At 65.7% G+C, this 12,058-nt stretch overlaps 1 protein-coding gene across 1 annotated transcript; it reads left to right on the top strand.

Annotated features, from left to right (window-relative positions):
- The first annotated feature begins 8,727 nt into the window (after positions 1-8,727).
- On the top strand, positions 8,728-11,985 carry LOC121022713 (beta-lactoglobulin-3-like). The gene is made up of 5 exons (XM_040464114.1): positions 8,728-8,956; positions 9,350-9,489; positions 10,038-10,111; positions 11,094-11,204; positions 11,789-11,985. The coding sequence occupies exons 1-5, from the start codon at positions 8,861-8,863 to the stop codon at positions 11,959-11,961; spliced, it is 594 nt and encodes a 197-aa protein (XP_040320048.1). The 5' UTR covers positions 8,728-8,860; the 3' UTR covers positions 11,962-11,985.
- Positions 11,986-12,058: the final 73 nt, after the last annotated feature.

Raw genomic sequence — 12,058 nt, 5'->3', positions numbered from 1 at the left:
GGGGTCCCCCTCCCACCCCTCTGGGCCCAGGGCTGCCCCGGCGACCTGTGACCTCTCCCCCCGGCTCTCTCTCCTCCCGCAGAGCAGTGCCGCGTCTAGGTAGGTGAGCTCCTGCCCGACCCGCCTCCTGGGGTAACGTAGCAGCCCTGCCCCCACGTCCTGGGCACGTGCACGGGTGGGGGGGCGTCCCGGGGGACCCCCAGCTCCCCTCCGTCGGGCCCTGGCCCCTCTGCGGGAATGGCTGGAACCCGGCGTCTCTCCTGCTGACCGCGGGGGCCGGGCTGGCTGTGTGTCCACTCTCTCGAATGGCCTTTGTGGGATGTCGTTCCTGTGTCCCGGTCGAGCCCCCACGCGGACGTCCCCATGGGCTCTCCTGGGCAAGGGCGTGGGGTGCCCAGCACTCAGCCTGAGGTGGAGAGGCCGTCCCTCACCCCCAGGCTGGGAGGGGCCGGCGAGGGTCCGACAGGCTCCCCAGGAATCACAGGGGTGCCCTGGTCCGTTTCAGGGCCCAGAGAGGATGACACCCCTTCCAGCCCCGTCGGGGGGACTCAGGAGAGACGGGACCTGCCGGACCTTTTCGTCCAGCCCCTAGGCTCCCAGCCTGGGGTCTCCTGCTCTGAGCCCCTCCCCCTCCAGCAATAAAGAAATAAAGCAGGGAACAGTCTGCCTGGGTCTTTCCTGGCCTTGTGCGTGTGGGGATGGGGGGGGGGTCCCCGCGGGGTGTTAGACACGATGCCCCGTTATCACGTGTGGCGTCTCTGGTCACACGACCGTGGAAGCTGTACGTGCTGAGGGGGCCGTGCAGCTGGGGTTCCAACTGCTCCGTTACCTTTCCTGACACAGAAACGTCTCAAGGGTCTCCTTGGTGCCGCTTGCCCTCCCACCAGCCTGAAGGTCGGGGTTGGGGGGGGCGGTTGGAGCTCCAGGGCCGAGAAGGCACACGGCCTGCGGTGTGGACGACAGGCCCACAGACACCAGCATCAAAGAGCAGAGCCCCCCCGCCCCCCTGTTAGGGCTCTGGGGTCCCCCAGGGAGCCACTGCAGAGGGGACCTGCCCCCCCTCCCCCGCCCCGGACAGAAACGGGAACAGGAAATGGGCCGGCCTGTGGTCACGCTGAGCCCCTGCCTGGGGGCTGAATGTAGGCCTTCCTTCCACCGTCACCAAGGCCCTGGAAGGCAGCCACTCCCGTCCACACACCGAGGGAGGGTGTCCCAGCAGCAACTAGCCTCCAGGTCCACACAGCCCGGTCAGAGGGGGACCTGGACGTTGACCCAGGCCGTGTGGCTCCAGCCCAGCTCTGAACTCGACACAAAGCCCCATCTGAGGGCACCACCGGGTTCGGGCCCGGAGACACCACTGATGGGATCCGGCCCACCCGGGGCGGGTGGAAAGGAAGTGAGCTCGCTCTGGGGGCGCCGGGCACGGAACCCGTGTGCCACACGCGTCCGCGGTCACCAGGGCCACGTGCTGGCGAGGCGCGGGTGCTGGAGTCAAGAAGGCAGCGCAGGCCAGCCCGCCCGGCCCCTGCCGTCCATTCCGCGTCTGGTCTCGTCCGTAGGTGGAGACGGCTGAAGGAACAAATGCAGGGAGTGGGAGGTAGGACACGGGGGAGGACGGCTCCTGCACCCTGAGCTCGGCTGCACACCCCGCGTGGTGGTGTGGCCCCGCTGCCGTGACCACAACTCTGACACCCCTCGGGCCTCAGGCCCCAACCTCAGGGCCGGCTGCCCTTCCCGCCGGGCCCCTCCGGCCACCGCCATGGTTACCTGGAAGCCAGCGAAGTAAGCACCACGATCACGAGCCCTGAAAATAACATAAACTCCAAAAAGAGAGCTCTGGAAGGTGGGCGAGCAGGGTAGTCTGGTCTGGGACCTGGGGATCCGAGGACAGCGCAGTGGCAGCTAGTTCTGGGTCCCCCCCAGGACAGAAGGCAGCCCAGGACAGGTGGCTCACTGCCCACCTGGATCAAACCGGGGTCCCCCCATGACACCAGGCTAGCCCAGTGCCTGTGGCCAGAAGGACCAACGGGGGCCCCTCCAACCGCGAGCCGCCGGGACGGACTCCCCTTCCTCAGGACACCGGGCCTGAGACGACCCTCCCCTGGGGAGCCGGGCCGTGGCCTTGAGCTGGAGAATCGCTCCTGCCCCTCAGGCAGCGCCGGCAGGGCCACGGGAGCCCCACGCCAGCCACGCCAGCAAAGGCACGCTGTGAACGTCAGACTGGCGGGACCGCGTGCTGCCCCAGACCGGAAGCCGCCGCCGCCGCTGCTGCCGCTGGGGACACTTTCAACAGGACCCGGGGTCTCCGACTGAAGAGGCAGAGTGACCGGGGGGCAGCCGGAGGTCACCCGGCACACGGGACACCAGGAGCATCACAGCCCGAGGGAGAAGACGACGAGAGGGCGCCCCACGGACATTCGCAGGACGGCGGACATTCCCGCTACCGCAGCACCAACCACACCTCCTCGGGCAAAGGAAACTGCTCTGATGACAGGTCCCTGAGCACGAGGCCACCCGCTCACCGGACACACGGCAGTCCCGATGGACGCGCCACACAGAGCAGCTGCAGAACGCCCCCCGCGAAGGCTGACAGGCCTGAAAGGGGGACAGACAGACAGACACCCCAGGCTCCGAGCTGGGGGCTTGCACCTGCCCCGAGTGGCCGAGGGAGGCGGGAGGCCGGGGGCGGTAAGTGGAGGAAATGGAGCCACGCGGTCAGCCACAGGCGGGTACAAACCCGCTTACACGGAGCGCGGCCCCAATGGCCTCAGAGCCGGACGGCTCTCACCCCCGACGTCCAGACCCCGGGACGCCCCTCTGCAGACGCCAGGCGAACCCCCCGTGGGCCCCGCAGGCTCTGACGGCCCGGCTACCGAGCGCAGGGGAGGGGTGGGGCCAGGAAGTCTCCAGAGCAGCTCACAGAACTCAGAGAAACACGACGAAAGGGCCACCAGGACAGAGCGCACTCACGTGGCCTGACCCTGGGACCGGGGGCGCCTGGGGGGCTCGGTCGGTTCAGCGTCCCACTCTTGGTTTCTGCTCAGGTCGTGATCTCATGGCTCATGAGCTGCACGGTGCGGAGCCTTCTCGGGGTTCTCCGTCCCCCCCTCTCTCTGCCCCTCCCCTGCTTGCGTGCGCGTGCACGCACTGTCTCTGTCTCATCAATAATAAATAAATAAATAAATAAATAAATAAATAAATGAAATCCGTGATGGAGACAAACAGACAAATTACATGTAAAGAAGCACAAAGAGAACGACAGCAGCATTTGTAGGAGCGAGAGATTCGTGCTGGGGACTGGGCGCTCGTGTGCGTTGTTAGGTCAAGGGACGTCCCTTCCATTCCTGTTTTGCTGAAAGGTTTTACTCCATTGTCCTGGGCTGTCCTGTCCTGTCCTGGGCTGTCCTGCCCTGCCCTGTCTTGTCCTGTGCCGGGCTGTGTTTTTGAGCCAGGGTTGCTGGTAAACTATAAGAGGTGTGATTTCTGCAGAAGCTAAGCTGACCGAGTCGTCTTTCTTCTTTTAGCCTGTTGAGGTTACAAATGGCACCGGTGTGCAGTTTGCAGTGTCAGAAGGTCCTCACGGTGGCCGGAGGTAAAAACCGGTTTCGTCCCGATGCTCTGGCCGCTGCTGGGTGCCACATTCTGCCCTTTAGCCGAGGGCGGTTTGCACTTACTTCCGGGGGAGGCTGCCGCTCCCTGTCCCGCTGTGACACGGAGGGTGAACGGGTCCGTGGGACGGGCTGGGAGTACCCCAGCGGTCGGAGCTGGTGATGTCGCGGGGCAACACTCAGATCACTGCTACGATGGGCTTAATAACTGTGGAGGGTCCCCACTCTCTTCGGGCGCGTTTCCCGGTGGGCGCTCCCCGGCCTCCCAGCCTCCCGGCCTCGGTCTCTGCCTCCTCCACACCTGTGGCCCTTTCACCCGGCTGTTCTGTGCGGTGTCTCTCCTCGTCCTTGACTGAGCTCAGCAAGGACCTTGGGGGTCCACGTTGTTAAGTCTGGGAGGGGCCTGACCCCCGGCCTCTGCACAGGGCACTCAGAACACCTTCACCCATTTCTTCTCCCGGGGGGTCGCTGTCTGTCCTGTCCCCACGCCGGGGCCTCAGAGGCATTCGATCGCTCCGTCCACCAGTGGCTCTGTCCGTGCTGTGGGTCCCGGGCGTGCCTGTGCCGGCACCTGCTCCCAGGCGGCAGCCGCCCTCCCCCCGCCCAAAGCAGGTCTAGCGCTCTGCTCTCTGGTCTAAGACCGTGTCCGCAAACCGTTATACAGAAACCATCTATGGAAGCCGGCAAGGCCACGGTGCCTCCTTGGGCGCTGAGTGTGTGCGCTCCTGGGGCCGCTGGCAGCTCGCCCCGTGCCCCGAGGGCTCATTCAGAACCAGACTGCACCAGCACCGGGCACTGAGCTTTGGTGCAAACCACAGAATGTTCCACATGGAGGCAGCAGGCTAGGCCGCATGGCCTTTCTGCGGAAGAGCGGGGGCTCAGGCGGCCTCCGAGGAAACAAGAGTGACACCCCCTCCCGAGATGGATGCTTTCAAAAGGATGGGGAGCACGCTGGGCGGGGGGTGGGGGCAGGGGAGGCTGTGCGTGGCAATTAGACTTTTTTTGTTAATTGCAGCAAAATACACGTAGCGTGAATCACAACAGTTCAGCACTTTCGAGGGCACCGTTCGGGGGCGTCGGGCGCATTCACGCGGTCGTGCAGCCGTCCCCTCTGTCCGTCCCCAGAACGTGTCTGTGGGGTTTTTTCTCCTTTCTCTCTCCCTAAGACGAACCGTTCTGAAGTGCACAACTCGGTAACGCTGGGTGCAGTCACACTGCTGTAAAAACACATCTCCAGGGCTTTTTCATCTTGGAAAATACAAACTCTGCACCCATAGAACAAGACCTCTCCTCCCCCAGCCCCTGGCCCCCCTCTCCTACCATCTCCACGGACCTGACTCCTCTGGGTCCCTCACGTAAGTGGAATCCTCCGGGATTCGATCTGTCCCGTCTGGCATATCTCACTCGGCATAATGTCCTCAAGCTCCGTCCACGTGGTCTCAGCTGTCAGGATTTCCTTCCTTTCGAGGGCGGAATAATTTTCCACGGTGTGGACGGACCGTGTGGTTTATGCCTCCATCCGTCGATGGACACGTGGGCCGTGTCCCCCCTTCGGCCGCTGCGAAGATGCTGCCGTGAACAGGGAGGCATAAATATCTCTCCGAGATCTGCTCTCAGGGGCGCCGGGGGCTCAGTCGGTGGCGCGTCTGACTCTTGGTTTCGGCTCAGGCTGTGGTCCCGCGGTTCGTGGGATCGAGCCCTGCGTCAGCCTCCGCGCCGAGCGGCGTGGGGTCTGCTTGGGATTCTGTCTCCCTCTTGCTCTTTCAAAGGAAGCAAGGAAACTGAAAAGAAGAATCTGCCTTCAGACCTTTTGGGGTCTGTGGCGGAGCTGTGGGATCACACGGTAATTGTGAAATCTGCTTACTCTCTTAAGGAACTGCCATCCGGTCTTCTATGGTGACAGTAATTTGGCCACACTGTTGGTGACACATTTGAGACGATTTTGGCGACTTGTGTTTTACCTGCTGTGCTACCGACACGAGTAACGTTAGTGAGTGCGGGCACCTCAAGTCCCCGGGGCTCTGGAGGCTCAGGGAGGCGGCGTCCGGGACCCGGCGGTGGTGCCGGTGTCGGGGGTGGGGGTTGGGTTGCCTAGGATTTGTGCAGGGAGGGAGCCCCCGCCGGGAGCGGTGTTCTTTCCAGATGGAAGTTAACCCACGAGGGTGCATGCTTGGGGACACCTGGTGCCGGCCACCACACTCGTGCCCGGCAAAACTCGGACTCGCCCTCGTGGTGCCAGGCTGCCCGCTGGTCCCACTGAGGCCCAGCTGCAGGGACAGGTCCCGGGGAAACAGGGCAGGGCATCAATGCACGTCCTCAGCTGCGTGAAAGCCCACTGCCCCTCCCTGGCCCCAAGAGTTCATCCCAAGAAAAGTAATGTCCTGCTTCTGCCATCACAGGCCTGCCCTCCGGCCACTTCTAAAGACCTCGGGGTCCCGACAGGAGGGCAAGGGCCTGGGGCCAGTCCCCTCCCACGTCCCACTCACTGGGGCAGCGATCTGGGAAAGTTGGATGCCGGGGCCTGGGTCTCCCCTCAGACTGGACAACGCCAACCGCCTGAGGCCAGCAATCACTTTTTTTTCCTTTTGTGTGTGTGTGTGTGTGTGTGTGTGTGTTTTAAGTTTATTTATTTTTGAGAGACACACAGAGCATGAGCGGGGGAGGGGCAGAGAGAGAGGGAGACATAGACCCCGAAGCGGGCTCCAGGCTCTGAGCAAGCGGTCAGCACAGAGCCTGATGTGGGGCTCGAACCCATGGACCGTGAGATCATGACCCGAGCGGAAGTCGGACGCTCAACCGACCGAGCCACCCAGGCGCCCCTCTTTGTGTTTTTTTAAATAGCATTCTGAGGAGTATTCCAGAAATTATGACCAGGTGCATCCCAAACAGCACGCTTTGCAGCACCATGTTGGCAGGGACGCGGCAGAATCTCCGAGAACGCGAGAGGGATGTCACCCGCGGAGGGCGGGGCCAGCGCTTCCCAAACTCACCAGAAAACGGGACATCTGCTTTCTGCAGGCTGGCACCCCCACGACCCTGTCCTGGGAGCCAAGTACGGCCTCGATCTCGCAGCCGGGTCACCGTGGACACGGTCGAAGCTGCTGGAGCTAGCAGCCGGGGCCACCGTCGCAAAGGACCCCCCGCTGGTGGGGACTGCTAGCCACAGAGGACCACTCTCCCAGTTCCCAGGCCCGAAGTCCAGTCAAGGGGTGGGCAGGGCTGTGCTCCCTCCGAAGGCTGCAGGGGAGGCTCCTGGCCTCTTCCAGCTTCTGGAGCTGCTGGGTGTCCCAGCATCCCTTGTCTTGTAGACAACATCCCTCCCAAGTTCTGGCTTTGTGGCCACAGGCCTTCTCCCTGGGTCCCCTCTCTGCCCCTGTTTTCTCTTAAAAGGACATGAGACAGTAACCCCTACTCCCACGTGGGCCTCATCCACAGAAATCACATCTGTAGGGTCCCTGTTTCCAAATAAGGTCACATTTGGACGTGAGTTTTGGGGGACACCATTCAACCCAGTGCATTCCCTGCTGCTCCCCGGAAAACAGGAAAACGCTGAACCCCAGAGGCTGTCACGGGGACTGCGGGGAGGGCGTGGGGAGGGCCCGGAAGGGTCACGGTGCCTGGCGCACACCCCACAGAGGTGCTGCTGGACGCCCACCTCACCCGGACCGTTCCGGATCCTCCACCGACAGGCAGCAAGAATGTCCACCCCACCCCGCCTGGCTTCAAGGCCACTCCTCAGAGTTTCAACAGACACCCCCACGTCCGGGGTCAGAGCCTCCCCCGGGAGCGGCAGCCACACTGAGCCCGGCCACCTGCCAGGGAGGATTGTGGACACGGAGAGGCAGGTCTGCACGAGCTACCACAAGAGGGCCACACCGGCCTGACGGCCTGAGCCACCGCCTCTCCCGCCCTTAGAACCGGAGCCCCGTGGCCCGGGACCTGCCATCTCTCTGCGGGGTGGGCTCTTTCCTGGCACAGTGACATGCAGTGACATGTGGCCTTTCCAGGAAAGAGAGCAGAGCCCTGGGCCTCCACCCGAGCTGCTGCTGCTGCCCGTGGATCACCCGGATGGCCCCCACCTGTGGGGGAGGTGCCCTCCAGACGCCCCATCGGGAGAGGGCACAGGGCAGGGGGCTGTCCCCCTCCGCGCTCCTCCTCCATCCCGATGCCCGCCTCCCGGGGACGGGCAGGTTGACCGTCTGAACGTCAGGTGGTGGCCTTTCACCCCCTTGGCTCAGCGCACGGGGCTCGCGCGTCCCCCTGTGGGTGCTGGTTTGCAACCTGATCGGCGGGACACGTTCTTCTGTAACCGCTCGACTCCCCTCCGCGCCCGCACACCTGGAGCTCCCGGGCACGAGGAAGTGCTTCGGGCGATTTCAGAGGTGCGGCCTGGCAGACCCGTGGGCTTCCTGATGGCACGTACCCATGGACGCCCCTCGTGCTGCCCCCACGCGCGCCCCACCCTGAGAGGGACCTAGCCCGTGGGCTGGGTGACCCTGCCGATCACCGTGGTCCCCGACCACTCCTGTGACTCGGCAGAGTGCCCACTGCCGGCCAGGCCCGTCCTCGGACCCCGCCTGAACCCGCGGCACCTTCCCCTTCCTGCAGGCGGTGGGGTGACCGGGAGGAGAACCCATCCTCCCAAGGCCGTGGCCGTGGGTCATGAGTCGCTGATGCCCCAGGAGAGAGAATGAATCCGAAGGAGAAAGACCTAGGAGACCTTGACCAGCCGGGCACGTGGGGGCACCGGGAGGTGGTGGGCACCTGCAGGAGGAGAGGGGGTGAAGGGGTGATGTCTGTTCCTCGTGTGGGACAGAGAGCCACCCACAGGCACGATGTCCCGGACCCTGGGGCTGGCGTGGGGCCCTCCGGCCATTGGCTGGGCTCCAGGGCACACCCTCCAGGACACAGCTGTCCCCAGTGCTGACTCTGACCTGTTGTTCTCAAAGATCGTGACCCAGGAAGTGTTCCCGATACTGGCGACCAGCCTGGACCCACACCCCGGACCCTCCTCCCTCGGGGGCCTACCAGGAACCGTTCAGGGACACAGGGACCGTCCCGTTCCCGCTCGCTCCGCGAGAAGAAGGCCTCCCATTGTGCGGGTGGAGGAAGCCCCCTGAGGGCCTGGGGATGAGCCACGGGGAATTTGGGGAACCACATGGCTCGCAGGCCCCCGGCCCCCGTATAAGGGCCCGAACCCACGGCCTGGCCTTCCTCAGTCCCGGGAGCTCAGCGCCACCACAGCCGCAGCCATGAAGTGCCTCCCGCTCGCCCTGGGCCTGGCCCTCGTGTGTGGCCTCCAGGCCGCCACCGTCCTCCCGACCATGGACGGCCTAGACCTGCAGAAGGTCCGAGGACGGCTGGGGGAGGGGGCGGTGAGCTGCAGGGCGGGCGGGGGCGGGGCCTCGGCCCTCTGAAGAGTGTGGGTGGAAGCCAGGACGCTGGGAGCCCCCCCCCCCCCACACCCTGTCCTCAGGGCGGCTTTCCCTCGCTTGCCCAAGGTCCAGATGGTTCCACGGAACTCGCACAACCTGTCCTTTAAGGCCACCTGGGAACCTAAGATGTCATTTCAAGTGTGGGGGCTCCCAGAGGGGCGTCTGGTCGGTGGCGGGGGGTCGCCCAGAGCTCACTGGCTGCCACCACACTTAGACAGGGCCCCCGGCCGGGGTGGGAGGGAGAGGCGCGCTGTGGCGCCGGGGCCGGCTCCCCACCCCCGATGGCAGCTCAGGCCCCCTCCCCAGGTGGCTGGGACATGGCACTCCATGGCCATGGCGGCCAGCGACATCTCCCTCCTGGACTCGGAGACCGCCCCTCTGAGAGTGTACGTCCAGGAGCTGAGACCCACGCCCCGGGACAACCTGGAGATCATTCTGCGCAAATGGTGGGTGACCGAGGCCCCCGGGCTGGGGGCCGGCGAGGGCCTGGGCCCAGGGCGGGCGGGCGGGCGGGCAGGGTCCTGACGGGAGCTGGCTCCGTGGGGGTGGTCCCCGGTGGCCTCGGAGCCCCCACCCAGGGCTCTGGGCCGACGGGCCGATCACACAGGGTGGCCGCAGGGCAGTGCGCAGAGAGGCCCGCGTGGAGGCCGGCCGATCAGCTGGGGGCTGGGGCCCTGGGGGCCTGGGCGGTTCCTGCCACGAGCCCTGTCCGCCCTGGAGAGGTTGTGGGGGTACGGGAGAGAGCTGGGTCAGTGTTGGGGACAGAGAGGAGGACACGAACCCCACAATTGTGTGCTGACTGCTGGGGCGAGGGCGCCCCCGCCCCCACTCCCTCTGGCTCCCTCCGCCCTCTCATGGGGTGGCCCTGTCCCACCGGGTCACCTGCCGAGTGCCGCCCAGGCCTCCCAGAGCCCGGCTTCTGCTCCCCACCCACAGCTCGGCTCTGTCACGGTAAGGTCTGTGCGGGCGGCCCGCAGACACGGCCTTCTTTCAGGGAGCAGGGCAGGTGTGTGCAGAAGAAGGTCTGGGCAGAAAAAACCGAGCTCCCTGCTGAGTTCAAGATCGGCTGTAAGTGCCAGGCCCCCGGCCCACCCTGGACACCCCCGCTGGCGGCTCCCGGGCAGCACGGCAGGGTCCGTGCTCCGGCCCCAGGGTGCTGACAAGAGCGACACGGTCCTCAGTGCCAGCTCGCACTGCCCTTCCCACCTTCAGGGCCGTGGGCAGGTCCCTGCTGGGCCTCTCTGACCCCCACGGCCATGAGACCCAGCTCGCTGTCTGTGGGCCGGGCCTGGGAGGCACCCGCACCCGGCTGTCCTCTGCACCGCCTCCCAGGCCGCCTGCGCCAGGACATCTCCTGCTTCCCACGGGTCAGGGCGCCCCATGACGCCCGGCCTGCCCCCTGGTTCCTGCACTCCTAGACCCCCGTTGGGTCATTCCCTCCCGTGCTCGCGCCCGCATTCCTCACCAGGTCCAGAATGAGAAGGCCCCGTGGGAGGGGCCGCTTCCTCCACGGCCGTCCCCAGCGGGCAGCCTGGGCTGCGTCCCACTTTGCCCCCCCTAGGCCAGCCCTCCAGCCTGGCTTCGTGCGACGGCTGCCGACCGGCCCCAGGGGCTCCAGCACAGAGCTGCGTGGGTGGGGGTGTGGCACCGAGCTGTGCAGCTGGCAGTCCCCACGGCCCCCGAGGGCCACCGTCACCTCCGGCCCATACTCACCCCCACCCCCCGTTTCCATGCATCCCACGGCTCCGCCCCTCTTCTCCGAGGTGCCCCGTTCATTCAAGATCAGTGTGGAGCCCCACTTCTTAACCTCTCTGGGTCCCAGGACACGGGGGTGGGGGGTCCGGGGTTGAGTGCTGAGTGAGCCCATCTAGCAGGAGGCACAGCATTTCTGGCGGGAGGTCCACAGTTAACAGCCAGGGCCTCGCAGCCCCCTGTGCCCTGTGGGGGGTGCAGGAGAAGCCCCCCAGCCCGGCCTTGCCATGGGGCCGCCCTGAGGAGACCCATGCTGTCCCTCCTGCTGGAGGGAAGACCCGGGACTCTCTCTCCCCAGATCTGGATGAGAACGAGCTCATCGTGCTGGACACCGACTACGAGAACTACCTGTTCTTCTGCCTGGAGAACACCGACGCCCCCGGGCAGAACCTCGTGTGCCAGTGCCTGAGTACGTCACTGAGCAGGCCCGGGGTCGCCCTGCATGGGGGGGTGGGGGGGATGAGGACCCCCGGTGGGGGCCAAGTCCCCTGACATTGCCTCGGGAATCGGGGATCCAGGATCCAGGCCGCGGGGCTGGGCTTAGTGCTCCTGCCTCGGCCAGAGGATGACTGCTAAGTAGAAGCTTTGCTTGGGGGTGATGTTCCACAAAAGTACCATTAAACCTGTCACGTTCTGAACGGAACGCAAGCTGGTAGAGATCTGGTAGCAGGGGGCTGAGACGCGGCCGCTTTGCCTGAATGAAGCGCTTTGTGTGCGGTTAGAGACGCGTTCTTGGCCAGCACATCAGCCCTGCGGGCGAGCCCCAGCGGCCCGGGGACGTGGGTCCTGGCCTCGTGTCCCTGCAGGGCCCCCGGCGCCGTCCTGGGAGGGCGGGGCGGGGACCCTGGAGGACAGGGGGGCTGAGCCCCGGAGGCCACCCCGGGGGCTGACCTCAGGACGCCAGTGTGTGCTTTCTGCTCTGGCTCCCTGGCCGGGGCTCCCCGAGGCCGTCAAAGCCCCGCGGCCCAGGGACTGACCCACCGCCCCCCACAGCCAGGACCCTGAAGGCCGACAGCGAGGTCATGGAGAAATTCGACAGAGCCCTCCAGACTCTGCCCGTGCACGTCCGGATCATCCTGGACCTGACCCAGGTGGCAGGTGACCGCCTCCACACCCCGCGTCCCTGCTCTCACCCTGCGTGCGGCTCACCCGTCGGACAGCCATGAGCCCGGGGCGCGTCCGTCTCCCACGGTGGCCCCCATTCCCCGGGCCCCCGGGGGAGGGGGTGCAGAGCCCCTGGGGCGGGGTCCCCCTCCCACCCCT

Source organism: Herpailurus yagouaroundi, unplaced genomic scaffold, assembly GCF_014898765.1.
Source record: "Herpailurus yagouaroundi ecotype Mexico unplaced genomic scaffold, PumYag 436, whole genome shotgun sequence".
NCBI lineage: Eukaryota > Metazoa > Chordata > Mammalia > Carnivora > Felidae > Herpailurus > Herpailurus yagouaroundi.
The sequence above is the reverse complement of the archived record's forward strand: the minus strand, read 5'-3'. Positions and strand labels throughout refer to the sequence as shown.